General features: G+C 56.2%; 2 protein-coding genes across 16 annotated transcripts; both read right to left on the bottom strand.

Moving 5' to 3' along the window:
- Nucleotides 1–2348: 2348 nt before the first annotated feature.
- On the bottom strand, nucleotides 2349–7251 carry GFRA4 (GDNF family receptor alpha 4). Of its 5 annotated transcripts, none has more exons than XM_043480006.1 (6): nucleotides 7144–7251; nucleotides 4462–4807; nucleotides 4254–4363; nucleotides 4039–4173; nucleotides 3381–3472; nucleotides 2349–3222 (listed from the first exon to the last, which is right to left on the bottom strand). In XM_043480006.1, the coding sequence occupies exons 1-6, from the start codon at nucleotides 7187–7189 to the stop codon at nucleotides 3142–3144; spliced, it is 810 nt and encodes a 269-aa protein (XP_043335941.1). In that variant the 5' UTR covers nucleotides 7190–7251; the 3' UTR covers nucleotides 2349–3141. The 5 variants fall into 5 exon arrangements, with proteins under 5 accessions (XP_043335941.1, XP_043335939.1, XP_043335940.1 ...); XM_043480004.1 differs by lacking the exon at nucleotides 7144–7251 and adding an exon at nucleotides 6916–7105 and having other exon boundaries at nucleotides 2349–3249; XM_043480005.1 differs by lacking the exon at nucleotides 7144–7251 and adding an exon at nucleotides 6916–7105.
- A 2533-nt stretch (nucleotides 7252–9784) lies between these two features.
- Nucleotides 9785–23932, bottom strand: ADAM33 (ADAM metallopeptidase domain 33). 11 transcript variants are annotated; one of them, XM_043479897.1, is made up of 21 exons: nucleotides 23664–23926; nucleotides 21408–21487; nucleotides 19062–19138; nucleotides 16387–16465; nucleotides 16119–16195; nucleotides 15842–16031; nucleotides 15521–15586; nucleotides 15362–15433; nucleotides 15036–15202; nucleotides 14868–14952; nucleotides 14638–14780; nucleotides 13935–14112; nucleotides 13728–13823; nucleotides 13302–13497; nucleotides 13052–13160; nucleotides 12772–12970; nucleotides 12600–12677; nucleotides 12408–12516; nucleotides 12172–12319; nucleotides 10830–10921; nucleotides 10595–10647 (listed from the first exon to the last, which is right to left on the bottom strand). In XM_043479897.1, exons 1-21 carry the CDS (start codon nucleotides 23761–23763, stop codon nucleotides 10610–10612), a joined length of 2379 nt encoding a protein of 792 aa, XP_043335832.1. In that variant the 5' UTR covers nucleotides 23764–23926; the 3' UTR covers nucleotides 10595–10609. The 11 variants fall into 11 exon arrangements, 10 of the variants coding, with proteins under 10 accessions (XP_043335829.1, XP_043335835.1, XP_043335834.1 ...); XM_043479898.1 differs by having other exon boundaries at nucleotides 13734–13823; nucleotides 23664–23923; XR_006271648.1 differs by lacking the exon at nucleotides 10830–10921 and adding an exon at nucleotides 9785–10332 and having other exon boundaries at nucleotides 10573–10647; nucleotides 13728–14112.
- Between the last annotated feature and the right edge of the window lie 365 nt (nucleotides 23933–24297).

Genomic DNA, 24297 nt, shown 5'->3' with positions numbered 1-24297 from the left:
CCAACCCAGGGATCGAACCTATGTCTCTTATTTCCTCCTGCATTTGCAGGCGGGTTCTTTACTGCTAGCACCACCTGGGGAAGCCCATATGCCTATGTGTATGTACGTGCTCAGTCGCTCAGTCGTGTCTGACTCCTTGCGACCCCATGGACTGTAGCCTGCCAGGCTCCTCTCTCCATCGGGATTCCCCAGGCAAGAATACTGGAGTGGGTTGCCATACCCATCTCCAGGGGATCTTCCCAACCCATGGATTGAACCCAGGTCTCCCATATTGCAGGTGGATTCTTTACCATCTGAGCCACCAGGGAAGCCCAAGGATACTGGAGAAGGTAGCCTATCCCTTCTCCAGGGGATCCCATATGCCCATATTTCACTCTAATTATCTTAGTAAAAAGTGGAAATAGTAGAGTTTAGGACTTCCCTGGTGGCTCAGACAATAAAAAAATCTGCCTGCAATGCAGGAGACCCAGCTTCAATCCCTGGGTCGGGAAGATCCCCTGGAGAAGAGAATGGCTACCCACTCCAGCATTCTTGCCTGAAGAATTCCATGGACAGAGGAGCCTGGTGGGCTACAGTTCCTGGGGTCACAAAGAGATATGACTGAGTGACTAACGTTTTCAGTAGAGTTTAACACACTCTCACATAAAGTAAATCACTTAGTGGGTATTTAATCTGCACATGGGCTACCATACAATGGGTAAACAGGGCAAGGCAATGCTTTCACTTGCCTAGCCACACCTGCTCCAGATGTCCATTCCCACACAGGTGTAGGTAGCTGAGAACATTCCTACTTTATGAAGTGGTGACAGGGTAGACTCTGAGCTTTGCTCCGTCCAACATCCCTCCTTTTTCCCATTGAAAAACGTCCTACCCCTTCTTGGAGGGTGATCTTGGTGGACTGATGTCACTCTCTAGGCCACAAATACTGGGAAAGAGAAGTGCCTTTCTCTGCTGAGAGTGCTGAAGGAGAGACCATAGATCCGGGGCTGCTGGTAACATCCTGTGGTGAGAGCCTGTCTGGCTTCAGAGTGGAGCAGAGATCAGCAGGAGCAACATCATCTGAACCCCTGGAGACAGCTGTGCCTGAAGCCCAAGCCAGTCTGAGCTGTGTTTGGTTCCAGTCAGGGGAGTACTGGCTGAAGGCGGGAGGTTGTTTGACGGCTGCCCCATGTAGTGTCTGTGGGTTTGGTATGAGTTGCTAACAACACAGTCTCAGATCCAGTGGCTCTTTTTCTGATCAGGACAGCCCCAGGCCTGGGCTTCAGTGTGGTCTGTACCTAACCCCCGTGTCTTTGGTCAGGTTCTCCAGAAATGGAGCCCAAGACAGGGATTCTGAGACCATGATTTATTGGAGGGAGTGCCCTCAGGGGAACCTCTACATGAGGGAGCAGCAGTGGGCAGGGGAAGGAGCTACACTAGGATGGGATCCAGCTGGGATCAGCTGGGATCCAGCCTCAGCCTAAAATCCCAGGGAACCCTGAAGCATGACTGGCACACACAGCTGCCCCCCAAGGCACGCAGGCCAGGCCTCTGAATTCCTGCCTCAGTCACTGGCCACTGGCCACCTCTGTGGTATCTCTTCTAGAGAAGTGGGCAGCTGTGAGCTGTGTTAGCAGCCAACATTCCAGGCAGCTTGGGGATGGGTTGCACTATCCCAGAGAGGGCTGAGCAAGGCACCGAAAACTTCCACTCCAAACTATCTTCTGGCCCCTGCCAAATTCCAACCAGGTTTGAGATGGAGCAGCCCAGAGACACAGAAAATAATCAGGACTCCCCAGATTTTTGAGGAAAGCTTAGTACCTTGCTCCCATAGTTCTGCCCTCTCCCAAAACTCCTCCACAGAACTATAGATGTGGAGAACTACAGAACACAATGCCCTTAGCATCCACTGGGTCCACACTGGCCACACACTGTGTATTAAACCCTTCTGATAAATTTCCCTCTGCTGCAGGGAAGAATTTGACTCTCCACATGGACAGAAACCAATTACACAGGAAAAAAACAAAACAAAACACCATTACTCCTTCTTTCCAGTGTCTGTCAGGGTAGGGTTCTGTGTGCACTGAGGCGGAGGGCTGCCCTAAGTGAGCACAGCGGGTGATCCTGGGGCTCCTAGGTACCCCATAGGTGGAAGTGTGTCAATCAGGGCCTATATTTAGCTGCAAATAACAGACACCTGGGGATAAGCAGTTTAAACAAATGAGACACATCATTTTTCTCACAGAGTAGAGCTCAGAGGAAGGCAGACAGGCTGGTGTGCCACACTGTCACGTGGTTCCTCTTCCAAGATGGTGCCCATGTTCCCAGGCATCGCCTCCAAGTTCTGGGCAAGAAGAGGGAAGAGCTGAGGCCAGAGGCTGAAGGGCCCCAGTCAGGAAGTTTGTTCCTTTTTAAAGAGCTCTCCTGGAAGCCTTATCTGTGAATTTCACTCAGTGGCTCGAACTGTGTCACCGACCACCCCCTAACTGCAAGGGAAATGTAGTTTCTTTATCTGATGGCTAGCAGAGAATGAAAGAATAAACAAGTAACCAAAATCCCTGGCACCAGACCTGATATTTGATTCAGTTCAGCATCCACAGGTCCTGAGAAGATGATGCCTGGAGAGGTTCTGAGGCCATCCAAGGCCAGCAGAGGCACACCCTGCAGCTGACCTTGGTCTCCCGGCTCCCAGAACATAGATCACACGACAACAGGGCCAGTCTCAGCGCACATGGTTTTATTGAGTTATGGATGTCAGTCCTAGTGCTAGGCTGAACCACAGGGAAGATGGCTATATGGCCAGTGCAATGCAGGGAACTGGATTCTCACTCAACGTGGTGTCCAACAAGCAGGACATCAAGGACAGGAAGCAATCTGCCAATGTTAGTTATGGGGTGCAGGTGTTTATCATGATGGGTGGTGCCTAACTAGGAGGATGCCATAAAATGCTGCAGTACCAGAGGGAAGTTTGGCCTACAAGTCTGTTCAGATGTATGCCTTAGAGCATGATAAAGAGTGTCCAGATCTGCAAAGAGCAGTAGAGCAAGAGCAGTGGGCCAGCTTAACAGACAAGCCAGTCCCTTTTCAGTGGGGCAGCAGGCCACTGATGAGGCCCAATATCCCAGGCAGGGTGGGACAGTTGTCCAAGGTCTGCTGTCCAAGTCAGAACAGGGACTGGAGAGCCAGAACAAGAAGCATGGAGAGCAGGGAGCTCCCCTCCAGGGGTGCATCAGCAGTAGACACCTTGGCAGGTGGGAGCAGAGTGTGGACCTGAGAGAGAAGCCGGGTTCTGCTCTGCCACCCCCACCCTCCCAGGGCATTCATGCCTCCAACTAGGCCCACTTGCCATGGAAGGAGGCAGTGCAGGGGCTGCCAGCTCACCAGCCCCTGTCTGCACCTACCTGCAGGAGACTCTGCTCAGGGTCCTGGTGGGAGTCCAGTTGGTTACGTAGGATTGGGGGCCACCCACCGTCAAAGGTCTGTATGGCACTCTCTGTGGAGGGATGCAGGGTGGGCTTGGCTGAGAAAACCTAGCACAGGGCCCAGCTCCTCAAGGCCAAACTGAGACCCTTGGCATCCTGCATGGGTCCTCCCCAGGCAGATATGGGAAGAGAGGACGTCTGCAAGGCTTTCGGGATGGACGATGCTAAACACAGCTGTGTTAAGAGTGCCTTACAAACTGCAGTCTTCTCTCCTTACGGAAGCATGACAATCATCACCCCCATTTTACAGATGAACATAAAAAGGCTTAGAGGAGTTAACTAACTCTCAGCTAGTAAGTGGCAGGGTTAGGCTTCAAACTTAGATTCCCTAACTCCTAGACTGGTCAGCGAACCATCCAGCTATTCAGACTCGAAAGGCAAGACTATTATTGGGGGGAGTTGGCTGTGTCTGGAGGATGGAACCTCCTCAGAAGTGGCCGAAGCAAGGAAGTGGGTCTGCGTGGCTTCCGCTACGGGCCTCAGTTTGCTCACCGCCAGCCAGGGACCTTGGGATGCGGCAGTAAGGGCCGACTGGAGTCCTGCCCCTCCCGGGCCCCGCCCCTCCCGGGCCCCTCACCCAAGCAGCGGTTCCTCGTAAAGAGCCCCCGGAAGACTTCGCACTCCTCACGCCGATTTCCGCTGGCTCTGCAGTCGCACCAGGGCTCCACGCGCGCGCTTGCGTTGTCCACGTAGTTGGGCGTGATGGCTGTGCCTGGCGAGACCCCGAAAGCAGGGTAATCGGCCCATCCAGGCGGAGGCATCCCCGGGAGATCCCCTCCGGGCGGTGCATACCCACGAGGCCTGCGTAGGCGCGCAGGCAGCTGGGGGCCTGGTCTCGGAGGCAGCCGTCACGGCTGCTGGCTGTGGTCGCGCAGGAGGCCTGGAAGGCCAGGAGGCGGGGCCTGCGCCGCGCGGCCGGAAGGCGGTGAGTGGGCGACACGTGGCTCGGACCCCAGCCCGCGCGTCCCGCCCCCTCCCTCTACTCCACCTCCTCCGGCACCTGCAGATCCGGCTGTGCTCGCAGGCGTCTAAGGGCCTGAGGCAGGAAGGTGGCGCTGGGCCAGGCCCTGAGAAAGCGCAGGAGGGCACGAAGGTCTGGCGCCGACGCTCTGCGCACGCGGGGCCGCCGCAAGGGCAGAAGAGCAGTGCGTGGGTAAGCGCGGGCGGCCCGCGGGCGAAGAAGTGGCGCAGGGCGCGGCGGCAGCGGGCGCGGGGGCAGCCCCCCGGCGCGGCGCGACCCAAGCACTGCGCCACGTACGCGGTGCGCAGCCGATGGCACCGCTCGTCGGCGGTGCACGCGTCGGCCGCGTCCACGCATGGATTCGGTGCTACAGAGCTCCGCGATCCTGTTGGAGAGGCGGGTAGGCTGCGGTTGTTGGCGTGGCCCCCCCCCTCCCCGACACACACACACTTCACCCCCGCCTCTGGGTCAGGGCCTCAGAAGATGCGGAATGCTCAAAACTCGAGGTGGGCAGAATGTGATCCAGAGGCGTTAGCGACTGGCACTGACTGGCCTGCCGTTGCGGGGATGGGCAGCGACGGCCTCTGGGCATTCCTGCAGCACGTCTGCGGTGGATGCGGAGCGTCGAGGCTGGGCCTGGCTGGCCTCCCCCGAAAGCTGAGACCCACCCTCCCCAGGCGCCACCTCTCACCCATCCAAAGAGGGGTCCTTGAGATTCTTCCCATTGTCCTGGGCCCCACCTGACACGGAAAACAGCAGGGCTTCTGGGGACCTGGCTAATGGAGACGTATCAGAATGGCACGGAGGTCCAGAGGTTAAGAGGATCCCACATGCCCCAGAGCAGCTGTGTCTCGAGCGCCGGAGCCGCAGTTGCTGAGCCCCTGAGCGCACTAGAGCCTATGCTCCGCAATAAGAGAAGCCTGCCCACGGCAACTAGAGAAAGCTCCCGGCACAGCAAAGAAGACCCAGTGCAGCCAAAAATAAATCATAAAAATAGAATTAATGTAAAGACATGGCACTGAGCACAGTGGCTGCTCCTCTTCCTTTCTTTGACATGCCGGGACGCCTGACTTGTCAGATGCCCCTCCTTTCCCTTCTCCCTTGGAGACCCTTGGAGTGACCTATAGTTTTCTGGTTCCCTTCCTTCTTGACCGTCTCTAGCGCATCCTCCTGCCTCTGCATCTTCCCCCACCATCCTCTTCTATTGCTCCCTTCTTACCCATCTAACCAGTGCTGCCCCATCTGGATGGACTTTGGCTTCTCCCTGGCCTCTCTCCTCTCCACCAGCCAAGTGAAAGAGGGATTCCTGGCAAAGGCTCAGGTACTGGAGCCATTTAGTCCTGGCTATGGGGTGTGGATTCAAGAGAAGTCCCAGACTGGCCATGGGGCTCAGTCCTTAGCCATAGGGCACTCCACTGTGGACAGAGAGTGTGCCTGGCACAGCCCAGTCACATACCAGGGGTCTGTTGGGCAGAGGGTGAGCTTTGTCTGTAAGTGCCATGGGCACTAAATGCCATGGGCATCTATATCCAGCCAGGGACTTCTCTGGTGGTCCAGTGGATAAGAATCCATCTGCCAGTGCAGGGTACAAGGGTTCGATCCCTGGTCCGAAAAGATTGCACCTGCCACAACTACTGAGCCCGTGCACTGCAAGAGAAGAGTAGCCCCTACTCGCCACAACTAGAGAAAGCCTGCGCGTGGCAACAAAGACCCAGCACAACCAAAAACAAATACATTTTTTAAAATAAAAATCAATCCAGCCAAGCTAGAGTCTCTGCAGGAATTTGGCAGCCCCTTCCCCCTAGAGCATCAAAACCAGGCTACCCTGCCCCTCGGTTCTCTCTGCTTCCAGGAGCCTTCCTCAGATGAGAAGCCTTTGGGCCCCAAAGTCTGAGGGAAGTTTCCCAGCCTGGCTCAGCACCCATTTCTTTCCGAGTGTGTGTGTGTGTGTAGTGGGGTATTTCCTACCTCCGATCTGGGAGCAGGGCCCCCTCTGGCATTGGTCTTTCTTTTCTCTCTCCTCTCCCCCACTCCAAGCTCCTTCCCTTCCTTCCAGGACTTCAGAGCAGCAGACACACATTGCCCTTCTCTCCCAGCCAAGCCTTCACATCCCCAGGCCTCGGCCACACACATCAGCTCCTAGTGTCTCCTGTGGTCTTGGTGCCATTTCTGTTCTTTGCTTACCTGTTTCCCTCCACCAGGAGCACCCCTCAAAATAGCACATCTCAGCTCCAAGGTCTCCCTCACCTTCTCCAGTCTCCCCGCCCTACACCACCTGGTAAAGTGACCCCCTCCCTCCATGATGCCCCAAGTTGGGGAGGGATAGTCCAGGTGGTTGGAACAGCAGATGCATGGCATGGAGACATTGAGGATGCAAGGCAAGGAATCAGTGTGAAGTTGCAAGACTGAAGGTGGAGGGCTGGGCCTGGGAGAAGGGTAATAGAGGTGGGAGGGCAGGCAATAGGAAAAAGAAAGTTCCTGGGGCAAAGTTACCAAGGCGAGATTTGGGAGGCCATGGCTCCATGGGACCCAAAAGCTGGAGGCAGGGTGCTGTTTGTGTGTCCTCAAACCTCGAGCACAGGTGGAACACTGGTGCTTCTTCCTGCATTTTGGCTTTTCCTAGAATCACCTTCTTGTGCGCCCACCTTTTTCTTGAGGATTAAGGAGGATCCGGGACGGAGAAGCTAAGGTTCAGAGGTCTGGGGGGAGGCAGCCACTCACCTAGAAGCAGTAGCAACAGCAGTGTGGTTACCGAGCAGCTGGCCATGCTGGGCAGCAAACAGGAGCAAACGACTGGAGACAGAGCCCCTGTCAGACAGGTGCCTCCTTCCCAGCACCCCTGGGCCGCAGTGATGGAAACCTAGGTGTCTATGCTGACTATTCCTCTGGTGGGAGGAGCCTTTGCATTGGGAATGATTCCCGCCCTTACTGAGTCCCCACCCAGGCAGCACCTTCAGATAGATCTGGGAGCCACTTGACCTTGTCTCTCCCATACTAAACTATTAAATTTATGAAACAACATAATTTTTCTCCTTTTATAATTTTATCTTTAACTTTTTATTAGCTGGTATTTAGACTTACAGAAAAGTTACAACACTGCAAAAATGCTAGTGCTCCCTTTATATCCTTCACCCAGTTTCCCCTAATATCACCATCTTACCTGACCGTAGTACAATTATTAAAAAAGGAAATTAATGTTGGTACAAGACACTTAACTGTAAATCCCTTTGCATTTCCCCAGTCTTCCCACTTATGTCCTTTGTCTGTTTCAAGATCCCATCCAGAATCCCACAATGCACTTAGTGGTCAGTGTTGCCTTAGTTTCTTCCAATCTGGCAGTTCCTCAGTCTTTCTTTACAAACTGGGTGCTTCCCTATCTGACTCTGCTCAGTGGGCGCCCCCCTTTCTCGAGGGAACTGTAAGAGATAAAAACTTCTTTCAATGGCACTAACCTCTGTGTGTCGTTTTTCTGTCATCTCTATGAATCAGAATCCCACAGAGAACCTAGGAGGGGGCTTTAGCAAACACTCTCATTCAGCGCCTTTAACTGGTAGAGTGAAAACAAGGCCTGAGCCTTGAGGCTGCAACTCTGCTGCCAGCAAGTGATTGCAAACATTTTCCAATTCTTCACATCTTCTGAAATGTGATTTTGCTGCTCCTCCCTGGAGTAAAGGTGGAGTTTACCTCCCAACCCCTGGAATCCTATGACTTGCTTGGACCAACAGAATGTTATGGAAGTAAAACGTGCCTGTCATGGACTCTCAGGAAGCCTGGCAAGCTTCTTCTGCAGGATGAAGTAAGTAAGGTACTTGTCTCAAGATCACAACTACAGATTTTTTTGTTTGTTTGTTTCAGTTTCCTAAAAGTCTTGGTATGGTAACTGATCCTGTCTTAAAATTTTGTTATTTTGCTCATCATAGACTTTGTGCTAATTTTGATCTTTACAAAATATTACATTAAAATATTATTTATCTTGATTACTTTTTTCGTGCTCAAGGTAAGTGCCTCCCTTGTTGCACTCTAATCCGAGTTCTGCTCTCTTAGAACCCTCCCCAGCTGTTTGTGAACAGGCCTGGGCTAGCCTCTTAGAGAAATGAGAGACACAGAGCCCACTCTCCCCATCTCCCTACCCAAAAGCCAGCCAACCCCAAAAGCAGTGGCCAACAGTTGACTGCAAATGTTTAAGTGAGGTGAGTTGAAACCAATCAAACCAGCAGCTGAGTTCAACCTAATTTGCCAACTCACAGAATTGGTTATTGTTTTAAGCTACTAAGTTTTGAGGTGGTTTTGTTATATAGCAATATCTAGCTGATAAAGAAGGTCACTAAGCAACTCTTGCATGAAGCAAGGGGAGAGAGTAAATGGCTGCTAAGAGTGTCCATGGAAGGCAGGAGAGGTGGAGCCAAGGGATCATTCAAGCAAGGTAACACCATCCTATGCCCAGTACTTCTGGGGCCTGGCTGTCATCCAGACACCACCCTTTGTCACCCTCAGGGAGTCCCATGGTATTGAATTTCCAGACAGAGAAGACTCACAGAGGGTCAAGGGCAATCTGACTTCTTTGAAGTCCTCTCCAAAATGGCTTCGTTTGTTCCCTCCCATGGAGTGGAGGAGGGGTTGATTAACATCCAAAGTGAGGGGACTGCAGCAGCCCCGTGCTCCTCTAAAATCTCACCTGAGGACTAGGAATGGGGTGGGGCGGAGGATGCATCTGAAGGACAAGAGAGAACAGGACGCAGAAAGGGAAGTCCCAAGGATTTTGTTTGTTTTGCAGGGGTCAGGTTCCAGGGAAGTGGATTCAGTCTGAAATACAGGGCCCCTGGAGTCCAGGCTTCCGGCCCAGCAGTCACTGTCCTCCTAAGAGCTAGGTCTGAATAAAGTATGAGTAACAGACTCCTTTTATACAGTTCCATTCAGGTGACTGAACTAAACTGCACTGTACTGAACTGAACAGTGACTGCAGCCATGAAATCGGAAAGATGATTGCTTCTTGGCAGGAAAGCTATGACAAACCTAGACAGTGTGTTGAAAAGCGGAGACATTACTCTGCTGACAAAGGTCTGTATAGTCAGCACTATGGTCTTCCCAGTGGTCACATATGGTTGTGAGAGCTGGACCATAAAAAAGGCAGACTGCCAAAGAACTGATGCCTTCAAACTGTGGTGTTGGAGAAAACTCCTGAGAGACCCTTGGACTGCAAAGAGATCAAACAGTCAATCTTAAGGGAGATCAATCCTGAATATTCACTGGAAGCACTGATGCTGAAGCTGAAGCTCTAGTATTTTGGTCATCTGATGGGAACAGATGACTCATTGGAAAAGTCCCTGATGCTGGGAAAGATCAAGGGCAGGAGAAGAGGGCATCAGAGGATAACATGACTGGATGGCATCACCAATGCAATGGACATGAACTTAGGCAAACTCCAGGAGGTGGTGAGGGACAGGGAGGCCAGGGTGCTGCAGTCCATGGGGTCGCAAAGAGTCGGAGGCGACTGGGGGACTGCACACCAACACCAGACTCCTGGGACAGAGGCCTCTCTGGGTGCCCAGCCTGACCCAGCGCCCCCTAGTGACAGGAGGTCAGTGACTACATGGCCTTCACTCCTGGGTGGATGGATTCTTGCTTACGCTGGAAGGTGTACTCTAAGAGGATCCCACAGCCCTGAGGACTGGGGACAGCACTGTGCAAATTCTGATGAGGTTCCAGGGTCTTGGAGTAGGTGGTATGGCAGTAATTCAGGGAAGAAATTTCAAAGCTGCCTGAAGGTGCAAGAAGTCAGCTGAGTTGCTGGCTCTTCCCCTGAGGGTCCGAGTTCCTTGGAGTGGCAGTCAGTAGCCACCTGTCCTTAAGTCTTCTCATGTCAGGAGTCACTTCACCGGAGACAGGATCTTGGCTTTTGGACTCTACCTGCTGAGAATGAAGTGGAGGTTCCAGGGAAGGGCTGGGACCCTTTCTCCTCCCTCAGGGAAAACCGTAGAACTGCTTCCTCCCACCCCAGGACCTCCAGCGACTGGCCTCAGACAACAGCTTCTCCACAACGTCTGTCTCATTTCCATAATGTACAAGTTCAAAAACCTCCGAGTCAGGGACTGTGAGATGAGGAGCTAGAGGAGGATAAATGAACTACGGGAGGGGGAGGGCCCCATCTACCTTAGGGATACAAGCAGGGCTATGAGGAACAGGCTTCTCAAGGTGGCTGTTGGGTTCTAGCAGAGTTCTCAAGGTCTGGGAAGCAACAGGTGGGGGAAGAGTGCTGTGAACAAAGGTGGCAAGAGTCCCTGGTGCAGGGTGGGGCACAGGGCTCAAGGTGATTGGGTGCTAGGTGGAGAGGAGGGGCCTGGCTGGAAAGAGAAGACAAGAGCCCATCCCTTCCCTTCCCTCCCCATCTCCTACTGTGCCTCACTCACCCAAGGGCTGGGGCTCTCGAGGGGATGTCAGGCCCAACTCCATTGGGTGGGTGCTGCCCAGAAGGTGGCCTCTGCGTGGGCCATCTTTGGATCTGGGCAGTGGGTTAGAGACCAGGAGACTGAGATAGCGACCATTAGCATGGCACCCTGGGGCTGCTTCCCTGCGGTAGAGGCTTACACCCAGGTGACTCTCTCCAGCTCCCTTCCTGCTCCCTCCTGAGGGGAACCCTAGAGACTTATGCTTCCCAGGGCCTTGGACACTTTCTCTCTCCAACCCTGACATTTTTCCCAAACTCTGGCACACCCCAACATCTTCCAGCTGTTGATGTCACTCAGGTCCCAAAGAGGGATGGACTTCCTCTCCCAGTGGTACCCGTGTCTGTGCTCCTTGCTCTTGGGTGGCCCTGCTGCCCTCGAAGACTCTGAGTTATGCTCAGCTGCTCACACCTCATCTTCCAGGGCCTTACCACTTCCTCTGATATCTCTTTGAAACAACAGTCTCAATACTTTACCTGGTGATGACATGTAGTCGCTGCCTCCTGTAAGCCCCCAGTAATGACCCACCAAGCTCTGACCACCTTGATCCTCTGCTCACAGACCCACAATCAACACTCTTTGTGTCAAGGCCCTTTCAGCTGTGCCCTGCTCCTGTTTGGGATGCCCTGTATTCCCATCTCCAGTCCAAACCATGCCCTGTCCCTCATTTTGCCCAGAAAGTTCCCAAGGCCAGGCTGTGTCAGATGTGGTCAAAGGGGGCCTGCCTTGCCCCGCACCCAGTGAGGAGGCAGCCCTAGACTGACAATACTTGGTATCATGTGGTCCTCACCCCAGGTCATGGAGCTCTGTGTTAGGGGCAGGTCCTTGGCACAAGGCAGCCAGCACCATAGCTGCCCAGTGACAAGGAAAGTAAAGGTGTGTTGGCCCCAGCATTTGGGAACTTGAAGGTGGTAACTGCAGAGATTTAGGCAGAGGAAATGTCAGAGGGCTGAAAGTTCATGAGAGAGAAACTGGAGAGGCCTTGAAGAGCACAGTGGAGCAGGAGTTGCACTATGAGCTGGTGGAAAAACAGGGTAAAGCCAAGGATAAAGCAGCCTCTTGGTGGGAGAAACAGGAGACAAGGGGGTACTGGAAAAGGGGTGCTGAAGCACAGTAATGGGGGCCGTGGGAGCCCTGTATGGACCTACACCTTTGGCTTCACTGGAAGACCACTGGGGCCTTCTGCTCAAGGCTTCTTCCCATTGCTTCTGCCTGCCTCTCTGCCCCTGAGGGCAACAGACCCCACCCTAGCTACTCCAGGTCCAGCAGAACTCTGCGGAGCAGAAGCTTAGAGCTCAGTGCCTACCCCCTGCACATGAGGTCCCTCCTTGAGCCCCAGAAGCGTTGTTGGAGACAGAGTCCTGGCTGCCGGCAGCAGCACCAGGCCAGGCCAGCCCCGGGCAGCAGAGGGAGCACAGAGCTAAGGATCACCGCCAGCGTGAAGGTGTCCCGGTCTGCGGAGGAGAGGGTAGTCTGAGTCCTGAGTGCGCCACGTGGCTCCTCCCCACCTGCCCTCCCTCCCCCCTACACCCTTGGGCGCACTTTGAGGGCGCACAGGACCGCTGTCCACACTACCGCCGAACCCTGGCTTGTCACAGGAAGGCGGAGCCCAGCCTGGAGCACAGTGACAATTACGGTTACTATTGCAAACCTGCAGAGGAAGAGAGAAAAGGAGGGTCCCATGAGATTGCGGACTCCCAGGGTCAACCCCCACACACCTTTCGGGCCACTCACCCCACGACCGTGGCAGGTCATCAGGCAGAGCTCCAGCTCTCGGAAGGTGGTGTTCTGGCAGCGCCTTTCCTGGCACACCTGTGGGCAGTGAGGGCACTGGGCAGTGAGGGGCAGTGAGGCTTTGACCCATGGGACTCAAGTGGCAGCGAGGGCTTGGGTGGGCAGGGCTCACCATTCTAGGTCCACACTGGGTGCCTGCCTCTACCAGGCCCAAGTCAGGCAGGTCTAGCTGGGCACCGGGCTGCACGGAAGCCCCCCTGCAAGTCACCTCGCGGCTGCCCAGGTGTACGGTGAAGTCCACCGGAACCGCGTGTGGCACCAGTGGGCTCTGCTCCCCGCCCTGGCACTGCAGTTTCCCACACTGCGCATCCCTAGGGAGAAGCGGAGGTGGTCAAACCGCGTGGTGTTTCTCCATACCCTCTTCCCCAGCTTCCCTTCCCTCCGCTCCCCACCTCTGCGCACAGGGTACGAAGCTGCCGTCTCCCTGCGGGCCGCAGTTCCCCTGGGCGTCTCCCGCGGAGTTCACGACCTGGAAGCAAGCCTCCGGGGCTGGACGCGAGCCTGAGGAAGCAGGGGCCGGACTGGGGACAGCCCAGCCTGGAGCCACGCCCCTTCTGCCTCAGTTTCCCTGCCCCCCCGCCCCCGCACACCTCCCCTAGAGCACCAAGCAGCGCAAACTGCGGAGCGCGCTCCTGGGCTCACCAGGCCCCCAGAGCTGCTGGCACTGCTGCTCCAGCGTGGGACACGCGCCGTCCCGGCAGTAGCCGCGGCCTCTGGCGCAGGGCGAGCCGTCCAGTAGGTAAACGTCCGGCGGGCAATAAGGGGAGGCTCCGGTGCAGAATTCAGGGAGGTCACAGTCGCCCGCAGCCGGGCGACATGGCGTGCCCGCCGGCTTCAGCTACGCAGGTGACCCGGGTGAAGGGAAGGTGGCGAGGCATAGAGAGAAAACGAACAGAGATTCACTTCTAGAGCGCCAGTCGGACACGGGAGAGCCCGGTGGGGAAGTTCAGGAGAACCCATGCACTGAGCAGTGCCAGCACCCACAAGGGAACCCGAGGGCGCCAATTAGCCAAGGCCAACAGGCCGGCCCCCAAGGGCCCCCCACCCTCACCCCGGAGCCTCCCATACCCTCACCAGGCAGTGTGCGCAGCAGCCGCCGTGGGTGCACTGGGCCCCCGCACGCAGCGAGCAGTTGTGGGCAAGGCAGCAGGAGCCGGGGCACTCCTGGAGCCGGGAAGGCGAGGAGAGACCAGGTGAGGCTGCAGCGCCCAGACCTCCGGGGAGGGGCGGGCGGGAGCCAGTTTGGTCCCCCGGGGCTGGTCTTGCGGACCCCACCTGGCCGGCGCCGCAATCGCACTCCTCGCCCTTTTCTACAAAGCCGTTCCCGCAGCGCGCCTGCGGCACCAGGAGCCCGGAGTCCGGCGCGTTGGAGAGGCAAGCGCCCCCTCCCTTTCGGAAGAAGGCGCGCAGCTGGCGGCGGCTGCAGGCGCTAAACACGCGCGGGAACGGGTGCCTACGGGCGGGGGAGGGCGTCGGGCGTGCGGGGACCACCCCCGCCAACCCCTGCGTGTCTCCAATCCCCCACCACCCTCCAGCACACTGGTGCTTGACCAAGCAGCCGGTAGATGCGCAGACACCGCCTGCGCGACAGACAGCTCGAATTCTCTAGAGGCAGAACCCAGAGAGGGTAAGTAACTCGCGCAAAGTCACACAGCGAGCGCGAGGCAGGAGGGTGTGACGCCAGGAGCAAGCAGCCCAGGACCCAAGGTCAAATCCCGACCCAGCGCCACTCTTCCCGAGGTTGGAGTCACCTCGAAAGGTTGTTCCGAAAATAATTTATCACATCACGGGAACCCACTTTGCCTGCTTTAGGGCGGGAACTGTTACCATCATCCCGATTTCACAGAAGAAACAGGGATAACCATTTCTCCCACAGAAAGTCAGCAGGGGAAGGCCCAGGTCCCGCCCGGCAGCCCCGCCCCCGCATCCCCGCATCCCCGCATCCCCGCACCCCCGCACCACGGCCCCGCGCGGATACCCAGTAGCCGCCGCCATCACGCAGCCGCCCTGCTCCACCGCTGCCTCCGCGCAGCAGCCGTGGGGGTCGTGGCTGAGGCCGAGGCTGTGGCCTATCTCGTGGGCCATGGTGGCCGCAGCACCCATGGAGAACTCCGAGTGGTCCTGGGAGGACGTGGCTACGGTCACCGCGGGCTGCGAGGACCACCCCCCGGCACCTCTCCTCCCGCTTCAGTACCAGGTGATGCTCACGGTGGTCACGCCTCCAGAGCTCTCCGCGAGGCACATGCCCTCGACGGGCGCCAGGCCCACTGTGGCGCCGCGGAAAGCTTGGCCCCTGAGAGCGGAGCGCGGCATGACCGGGCGGGCCGGGAGTCCGCGCCGCCCAGCCGGGACCGCGTGGGGGTAGGTGGCACCCACGTGAGCAGCTGAGCGGAGTCGTGTGGCCGCCGCGCCCACAGCCCCCGGCGCCACTGCAGGAAGGCCCAGAGCGTGGCGTTCGCGTCTGGCGTGACGCGGCTCTGGTCCTGCTCGGTCCACACTTCCAGGCCGGTCAGCACCACCTGAATGTCCAAAGTCCTGAGAATCTGCGGGAGCAGGGGAGCAGGCTGAAGCGGATCACTGCCTTGGTGCCTGGGCTCCTCCATGGGAGCACCCTTCTTGTCTCCCCTCCGTTCCCTCTCCATATCTCCAAGTCTGCCCCGTCGCAGTCACCCCCAGAAGGGCTCTCTCCCTGCCGACCCAACCTGATCCACATAATTGGCCACCTCCAGAAGACGCTGCTTGACGTGGTTCAAGTTCCGGTGCTGAGTCAAAAACTAGAGAGGCAGAGATGCGGCTGCGGTGAGACGACAGGCTGAACTGACCCCAGCCAGGCTCTCCAACCCCCTTGGGGCTTCTCTCACCAGGGTGTGGTCCGCCACCATGTACAGCTCCAGGTACCTCGGACTTTGGAAGGACTCCCGCCTCTCCTGGGTGGGGGTGGGTGGGGGGTGGCAATGGTGATCCTGAGTGGCAGGCTGCTGGGCTTGAACCCTGACCACCAACCCCAGTTCTCAGAGAGCACAAAGTTAACTCTAAAATATTTTTGCTAGAATTTGTTCCTTCAGCTTCCCAAATAAAAATATCAGGACAGGACGCCCTAAGTTGGGGCTGCACTGTTCCTGTCTCTTCTGATTTTAAAGGGCTTTGGATACTCCATTCCCACCCCTGCCCATGCCCCTGACCCTGATCTGGGTGGCACACGAAAGGCTGGTCATGTCCCTTTTGTCCCTTGGGTCCCCGTGGCCACAGGCTCCTTTCGTGCTGAACATCTGCTCCACCCGGAAGATCCTATGGGTCAAGAGGTCCTTGGAGTCCCCAGCTGGCCAGGGATGCACGTAATAGCTGGCATTGCTGCTGAGTGTGATCAGGCCCCTAGGGTGCAAAGGGGTGCAGGGGAGGGCAGTCAGGGGACATCTTTCCCTAGCCCCAGGCCCAGCCTCCTCCCCCAGAACTCCTCACCTCATCCCAGAGCAGATGCTGAGGACCACCCAGGAGTCCGGGAAGCCCCTCACATGCCCATGGTAGTGGCAGTGATCCTGGAGAGCAAAGGACCAGCCCCAAATCTCAGCCAGGGCTGAAGTGGAGGGGCAAGAAAGAAAGCGTGGTGCGGGACTAGCTCCAGCTTCTCCTTAGAACAGGAGGAGAAGGGGGAAACGGTGGAGAGGCCCTCAGGGGTGCATCCCCAGCACTTGTCACCCTGTCCTCAGGGCCCTTGGAAGCATCTCACCTTGTGGTTGGGGAACAGCACTACTGGCCGCCCATCTGGGCTGTAGTGGGTTTCTGTGTATCCTGGGGCCAGCAGCCTGCTGGGAGGGGGTGTTGCAGAAATTACCTAATCCAGCCCTGCCTCCCCCTCTGGTCTTCCTCCTTAAATGCTAATTGAGTAGCTCTATGAGTGAGGCAAAGTAATGTAATGTCTTTTGATGATTTTGAACTGTGGTGTTGGAAAAGACTCTTGAGAGTCCCAAGGAGATTCAGCCAGTCCATCCTAAAGGAAATCAGTCCTGAATATTCATTGGAAGGACTGATGCTGAAGCTGAAACTACAATATTTTGGCCACCTGATGCGAAGAACTGACTCATTTGAAAAGCCCCTGATGCTGGGAAAGATTGAAGGTGGGAGAAGAGGATGAGATGGTTGGATGGCATCACCGACTCAATTGGCATGAATTTGAGTAAACTCTGGGAGTTGGTAATGGACAGGGAGGCCTGGCGTGCTGCAGTCCATGGGGTGGCAGAGTCAGACATGACTGAGCGACTGAACTGATGAGTGAGGCACAGGGCTAGCACTGAAGAAGCAGCCAAGGTGTGTCATTATATGGGCTTCCCTCATAGCTCAGTTGGTAAAGAATCTGCCCATCATGTGGGAGACCTGGGTTTGATCCCTGGGTTGGGAAGATCCCCTGGAGAAGGGAAAGCCTACCCACTCCAGTATTCTGGCCTCAAGAATTCCATGGACTGTATAGGCCATGGGGTCCGGAAGAGTCAGACAACGCTGAGCGACTTTCACTTTCAAGGTGTCTCTTAGAGAAAGGAAAGGAGTGACTGTGCATTGCTTAGCTCTGAAAAATCTTGGGCAAGAGGGAGCAAGGTGAAGGTCAGGAAGGAGTCTTGGTAATTGCTTAGATGTGGAAATGGGAGTGTGGGGAGCACCAGGGAGGAGCAGGAACAGGGGAAAGTTTGTGGTTCTCTTGGGACCTGTGGCAGGCAGCTGGATCCACAGGTCAGGGGTATTAGAGAGATCGGGCAGGAGGACAGTCAGGAAACACTGCCAAGAAGGTGGACCTTGGAGCCAAGAAGTGTGAACTCCTTAGGTGGCCCTGGCTGCTGCCTATCCTTGTTGGATATCTGGACAAACCTCTAGTCCAGAAGTCCCCACCATTTTTGGCACCAGGGACCAGTTTCATGGAGGACAATTCTTCCATGGATGGGGATGAGGTGGGGTTGGTAGGGGTGGGATGGTGTGGGGATGATTCAAGTGCATTACATTTATTGTATTTCTATTATTTCTATTTATTCTATTTCTATTATTTACATTATTCTATTTCTATTTATTTCTATTATTACATCAGCTTTATTTCTACTATTTAATTCTATTATTACATCAGCTCCACCTTAGATCATCAGGCATTAGATCCTAGAGGTTGGAGACCCTTGCTCTGGGGCACCTCCTCCCACTCAAAGTTCCTTAAAATCTCCTCAGGCTCCCAGGTCCTACATATCTCCCCAGCTGTCTTTCACTGAGGCTCACCCCCTATTTCCAGAGAAAACAGAAATCACACCTGCAGATCCCGCCCATGTGAGCAGGGATCCTCCTCCTCTCCTTCTCCAGACCCCACTCAAGTAATGATTTCATCTTCAGGCTTCACCTCACCAGCATCCTTCCCACCAAGATGGATCAACCACAAGTCAATTTCTCTTTGAAGAAAATCCTTCATCCCTCTCCACCTTGACCTCTTTACCCCAAAACTTCCCCCAAAGGCTTGTGATGCCTGCTTCTCCACTCTCCATTCTTCCCCCCTCCTCCAGCTTTGCTCCCCAACTCCACCCACACACTCAAACCTAGGGATGAGGTGATGTGATCACCTCTTTTAACACATGGGGATATTGAACCCCAGAGAAACTATAGTTAGGCATGGGGGAACCTGAGTTTGTTCTCAGTGCATGGGGGCAAATAAAAAATGTGTATGAAGGGTGCTCAGAACAGTGCCTGTGATGAAACAAGCCCTTGATAAATGAGAGATGTTGATAACACAATCTAGATGGTTTCAAGAACCCACTCTCCATCTTAGACACTCACTTCACCCAGCCCAGCTCTGCTTGTTCATTCAGCAGCTCAAAATCTTTGGGTTTGCACTATCCTGGATACTCAGCACCAAGATGGCCTTCTGTGATCTGGTTCTACCAGGACTCCCCAAATTTGTTTCTCTTTGCTCCCTTCCCTATGGAAGGAGACTCCCCAGGCAAGCCAGACGAATTGCTACCCCCTGAATGTGCCTTGACCTATGTAGCCACTGTACTTTTGTGCCTGGCATTCCTGCCTTCTGGACCACCTGCCCATTCTTGGAATCCATCTTGGATTCTCTTTTGACTCAGCACACCCTATGAGCACCCAGCAGGTGATGCTCACTCATTCATGGCAGGAAGCTGACAAGACGTTTTTGGGGCTGGGATAAGAGATATGCCCCACAGAGAATCCAGCCTCAATAACCCATTTCAGTCTCGAGGGAGCCAGTCGTGGGCCAGCACTGACTCTCCCTGTCACCTGTACCTCCTCCTCTGGGCTCTCACCCCATCCAGCCTCCCTCTGGGGATCCCATCAGTCCCTGCCCCCAGCAGTGATCCTTCCCCAGAGAGAGGGGTAGTTCTTGGCTCCCAGCTCTTTCCCCAACCTGGTACTCACTGATTCTTCTCCAGCTCTAGCAGGAGTTCCTGACCTTCAGCCTCCAAGGCCACCAGCCTCACTTCTAGGTTTGGGACCTGGGCAAGAAGGAGTATCGGGCTGAGAGGGTGGGCATCCAGGTCCTCTGCCTGCCAGGGAGCAGGAGGAATATAGAGGTAGCTGACAAGGGAGTTCACGGGGAGAGCACGGAGCAGAAGACCTCCACTCGCCGTGGTGGGTGTGGGTGGGTGCGGGTTGCGAACATGCAAAGATGTTCCCAAACTTAGAATGTCTGTTCTAACAGCAGCCATTTGATAGAGCGTTCTAGGTTCACTCCGCATCCTCCCTGGAGAGATGAAGGGTTTCGGAAAGATGCCATTCCTTGCCTGAGGGCCCTGGGCTCTTCTGGCCTTCCCTCCTCTTTCATGCCCAGAAGGCTCCCTCCACACAAGGAAGACAGCGCCATCCTGAAGATGTTGATGCTGGGGAGTGGGGGAGCCACGGCTTGGGCCTCCTCACAACCTCTCCTTTCACTCCCTGTAGGATTCAGACTTAGTACCTCCACCTCCAATGCTGACAAACTCCTCCCCCCACCACCAAATTTTCCTACACCCCCAGTAGGCTCACCTCACACCTGCTTCCCTGAGCCTGAAAAGTAAACCCTGACCCACAACCCAGGCCAAGAGAACACTGGCTTTCTTCTCGGCTGGATGTCAGGAGGGGGAGCTGGAGCCAGCCTGCCCATCTCTCCTTCCCCCTACCTTCTTTGCGGCTTCCACCCTGTGGGAGTACCCCATCTGCCCCTCTTTGTCCACTCAGCCTGGCTGGGGGCCCAGAGTTGGAGCGAGCTGGGAGCCTCCTGAAGAGCGGCTGTGTCTTTGGAATGCTGGCCTTCACCCTGGCTGGCCCTTCCCTCTTATCCCACAATGCACTGTCCTGGGCCTCAGGCCAAGAGGCTGAGTCTTGTTGGGGGGGCCCTTCCTCTGCAGGTGGGGAGCAAATGGTCCCTTCCCCCAGCCTAAAGCCCCCCCACCCCCACCCCCACGCCCCAAGCATGAGCTCATGTGGCCGGAATGCCACTTGTTTTATTGGAGAAAGGTCTGCACTAGGGAAAGGAGGCAGTCCAGATGGGAAGTATCCCCTTGCCCCCCTCCCATCCCTCCTTCTGTTCTCTGTGGCCCCTGCTGTCCTCATTTCTCCCCTCCGGTGACCCTACCGCTCATCATGCACTCCATCTCCAACCTGAAATGGAGGTGTTGCCTGCCTCAAGGACACGACTCCCTGCCACGCTGTCTGCTGTCCTCATCTTGGCAGGCTTCTCAGGGACAGAGACAGTGGGAAAAGCAAAGCCCCTCTGGCATTCCCCTCCTGTTTGGTCACAACCCAGGCCAGGCCCAGAAGGAGGTCTACAGTCAGGGTAGCCCCAGCATGTGAGGAACAGCTTCAGATCTCAGGCCAGCACCATGCTGACCACTTGAATTGAGGCCCTGAGGGTCTGGGGGACCCAGGGAGGGCCCTCGATTGAGCGGTGCTGGCCCTGGGGATGCCCTGGCCTTCATGGCAGTGCTCTTCTGCCTTCTTCCTTGCAGGCTTGGACAGTGGGTTGTCCTCTCTTTCCTGATAATTCAGGATGAATAGGCCCCTCAAGGCGTGGGGGACATTGACCAATGGTTTGAAGTTTTTCAGACCTTAGCAGGCCTCAGGCTTATGGATTAAAGAGCTGCGTGACCTTGAGCAGTTTCTGCAAGTTTTTTGGGCTTCAGTCTGCCCCTCTGTGAAATGGGCACACAAAGGATGTTGGGCTCCATGGCACATACAGAGGGGGACAAGGTTATTCTGGAAGTGTGTGATGGATGGCTGTTGGGAGGAGACTGGGGTAGAGCATCCATAAGAAACAAAACAGGGTGGGCTTGCATCTAAGGGCAGAAGTAGACCCTGCATGAGTCAGTAAGGTTGAAGTTTCAGGCCCCTAAATGACAGGGTCCTGGCGAGGACAGCAGTGCATCCAGTGTCACTTTGCAAAAAGAAGATATTTTGGTGCTTTCTTAAAAATGTCCCTGAAAAACTTTAGGCCCCACGAACTCCGGCTACACCTCTGCCTGATGGGATGGGGGCAGCCTGAATAATACTGGAAAGAGAGGGTTAGGGAGGAGGTGGGGGAGAGGAAACTGGAAAATGACTTCCATATGTGCAACCTCTCTCCATCTAGATGTCTCCCACCCCCACCTGCCAAACCTTTGGGGAGGGGACTAAAGGACTCTGGAAATCTAGGGACCCTAGCAAAACTGCCATGCTGAAATCTGGGGAGGGGCAAAGGGGCCGAGAGACTCTGGGCCTCTACACGGGAAGGGATGGCCTGGTACTGACCGGTTCCTCCAGGGTGACCGTGTGCTGGGGTCGTCCATCTAGGCTCCAGTGCAGAATGACTGGCTTTCCAAGGGTGTTTCCTGGGGTGAGGACAGAGCAGAAGGTAAGAGGGACCAGAGGGACAGAGGGAAGTTGGAGACAACACAGGGATAGAGTTAGAGGATGTCAGCAGGCAGGAACAGGACACTTCATCTTCAATACTCAAAGGTTTAGCCCAGAGAAGGGTGACTATCCATAGGGCATCCTTGGAACCCAGGAGCTGCGAGGAAGGCAGAAGAGAGAGGAGTCTGGGAAGAACAACTCAGCTGGGGGACTCGGGAACTCTAATGACCTTGGGAGGGGAAAACGGGGATCAAAGATCACAAGGAAGAGACCACGGCCCCCAAAACAGAGGGTAAAGGAAATGGGAGGCAGCTTTGGGTATTTTTAGATGGGGCAGCAAATGCTTTTAGGGTGAGAGATCTGTGAAGAGAGGATGCCTGTTTCTCTGCCACCATCTGAGAAAAACAACAACCAGATGTTGCCCAGAGCTTCCCCTGGGGCTTTGTGCTAGGAGCAGGGCTTCCGGGGACCCTGGCCCAGAAGCCCCCTTTGTGAGTAGGGGGTGGGGGGGTTGTTTGGGAGTCAGAGCCTGAGTGCTCCCAGGCTGGGAATGCTTAAGGGGGCTCGAGGAGCCAAGCATTACTCAGAAGGCGCCTGGAATGCTCCCCTGGAATGCTCCCAGTCCCCCCTAGTGGGCCCCAGAAACTCTCACCACACCCACACCCGCCCTGAAGGAATCAGACCTTAGGCTGCCCAGAACTTGCAGGCAACCTTCCCGCCCCTGTGGCACTCAGTCCCTGGGGAAGCCTAGCTCCCAGAACTGACCGCTCCCCAAACCCACCCCAGCCCTGTCCCCAGTGCCGACCAGGCTGAGATGGCTGCCTGTGGAAGAGGCTCAGCTCCTGCCAGACCACCTCAACTCCTTTCTCCTTCTCCATCTCCTCCTCTAGACCCCATCATCAGAGACCTGGGATAGCAGCAGCTCCAGGAAGTCTCCCTCTGCCAAGTCCTCCTTGAGTGGGTCAGCAGTTGCCCTTAAGGAGATGGGGGTGGGGGTAGGGAGGTGCAGGACCTTGGAATGGAGGCTGAAGGGCTAGTGCAGGGAGGGGTCTGAGTGCATGAGGGAAGCCATGGTGGGGTCTCAGGCCAGAGAGGATTTAACTAGATCCAGCTGGCCCTGGGCTTCCCAAGGGGGAGAGGGGAAGGGGTGCACATGTGAGTGTGGGTTGGGGGTTCTCTCCTGGCCCTGCGCACACACACTGGCCCTTGGTACCTTGATGCGGGCAAGGAGGCAGAGACGGAACTGTAGTGACTAGGTGGATGGGAGTGGAAACAGAGGAGTCAGTGTGGTGGTGGGGAGCACAGAGCCCCTCTTCATTCCTCCCAGGGGTTCCTTCATCGTCCCCAGACCTCAGGCTAAAGCAGGAGCACTGGAATGCCTGTGGACCATCCCCAAAGGCCTGAGGGCTGTTGTCCCTCCCCACGCACATCCCAGAACACAGCAGGATCCTAGCCCTGTGCCCCTCACTGTGACACCCCTACCCCCTGCACAGTGCTCTGGAACCTAAGGCTGCCGTCCCCTTCTTGCCCCCTGGTCAGGCACTTGATGTGCAGGAGAGATTTTTGTCAACCCCATCTCACAGAGAGTTTGGAGGGGTCACTCTAAGAAGAGACAGAGCTAGAGGCTTCCCTCAGGGCCCTGCTATCAGGCACCTTCTGTTTGAAGCAGTTGCTATCTAACCAAACAAGGCAACAGTATAAACAGTATACACACTGCCCCAGAGCCGGGATGAGGCAGTGAACGTGGGATGATGCAGGAGTGTGGAGGCCACAGCTAGTCCCTTAGTGTGAGGCCACAGCAGGGACTCCAGGGCACCAGTGGTCTGGGGCTTCCTGGAGGACCGAGCGCCACTGAACCCTAGGAAATGGAGGTCCAGGGACCTTCACACTGGCAGATGGGGCCAGAGCAGAGAATCCAGAGGAGCTTGGGGGTGCTCAGAGGGGAAGGGGCCCTGCCACTCTGCTTAACCATTGGCACAGGGCATCTGGGGCCGAGATGTCAGCCTAACTACAGTTGACAGTCCCTGGGCATTTCCTACGGAGACTTTCCCAAACCCTCCCCAGGGCCTGTCCTGGCCCGCGGGATTCCCGGGGATTTCTGAACCTCCATCCCGACAGTGCCTCCCCTGACCCTGGGGGGCACTTCTCACTCACCTTGGAACTCCCCGGTCCCCCACACCGGCCACGGTAGTCCCAGTAGCAGCAGCAGCCCCAACGTGGGCGACCCTCGAGCTCCCCGAGACCCCGGACGCATAGCTCTGAGCGCCCAGCGTCGTCGCTGCGGCTCCCGGCTCCCGGCTCCACCCCGGCTGGATCGCCGCCGACCCACGCCCTATACAGCCGGCCCTCCCGCTCGCACCCCCTCCTCGCGGGACCCCGCGCGGAGCCCCGCCTGCCCCTGCCACCACCGCCGCCCATCCGTCCTGACCCCAGGCCGGCGGCGTGTGCGCTCGGGGAGCCAGATCCATCCCCCTAGAGCTCGGAGGGCCGGGGGCGGGAATCTGTGCGGTCCCCGCTTGCGAGACCCTGCCGAGCCGGCCCACAGCTTAGGTCTCAGAGGGCCCGCTACTCGTGGGGATAGGAAGTGAGATGGGGCAGGGACCCCCAAGAAGGGTTTTTGAGAAATCGAGCGGGGAAGCAGAGGCAGTGCTAGGGGCCACCTGTGGCTGCCCTGGTCTGCTCGAGTAGCGCCCTCCTCCGCGGTCTTTCGGAGCAGACCTTAGTCCTCACCTTGCCACCAGTCCTGCCCAGAGTGGCCCGGGTGACCGCGACAGGCAGCTGCGGCCAC

The sequence above is a fragment of the Cervus canadensis genome, chromosome 10 (genome assembly GCF_019320065.1).
Source record: "Cervus canadensis isolate Bull #8, Minnesota chromosome 10, ASM1932006v1, whole genome shotgun sequence".
NCBI lineage: Eukaryota > Metazoa > Chordata > Mammalia > Artiodactyla > Cervidae > Cervus > Cervus canadensis.
This window is presented reverse-complemented; position numbering and strand designations above follow the sequence as displayed.

Bases quoted from the DNA above. Each gene is read 5' to 3' on its own strand.
- ADAM33 (XM_043479893.1), bottom strand. From the start codon at position 23,763: ATGCGTCCGGGGTCTCGGGGAGCTCGAGGGTCGCCCACGTTGGGGCTG. The intron at 12,517-12,599 runs GTGAGTGGCCCG...CTTCCTCTGCAG, and splicing joins TGACCTGCCACGGTCGTGGG to GTTTGCAATAGTAACCGTAA. The intron at 10,648-10,829 runs GTGAGTGAGGCA...GTTGCTTCCCAG, and splicing joins TCGAGAGCCCCAGCCCTTGG to ACCTTGAGAACTCTGCTAGA.
- GFRA4 (XM_043480002.1), bottom strand. From the start codon at position 7,030: ATGCAGGAAGAAGCACCAGTGTTCCACCTGTGCTCGAGGTTTGAGGAC. The intron at 3,473-4,038 runs GTGAGGGGCCCG...ATCCCTCCACAG, and splicing joins TACGAGGAACCGCTGCTTGG to AGAGTGCCATACAGACCTTT. The intron at 3,250-3,380 runs GTAGGTGCAGAC...CTTCTCTCTCAG, and splicing joins CTGAGCAGAGTCTCCTGCAG to GTCCACACTCTGCTCCCACC.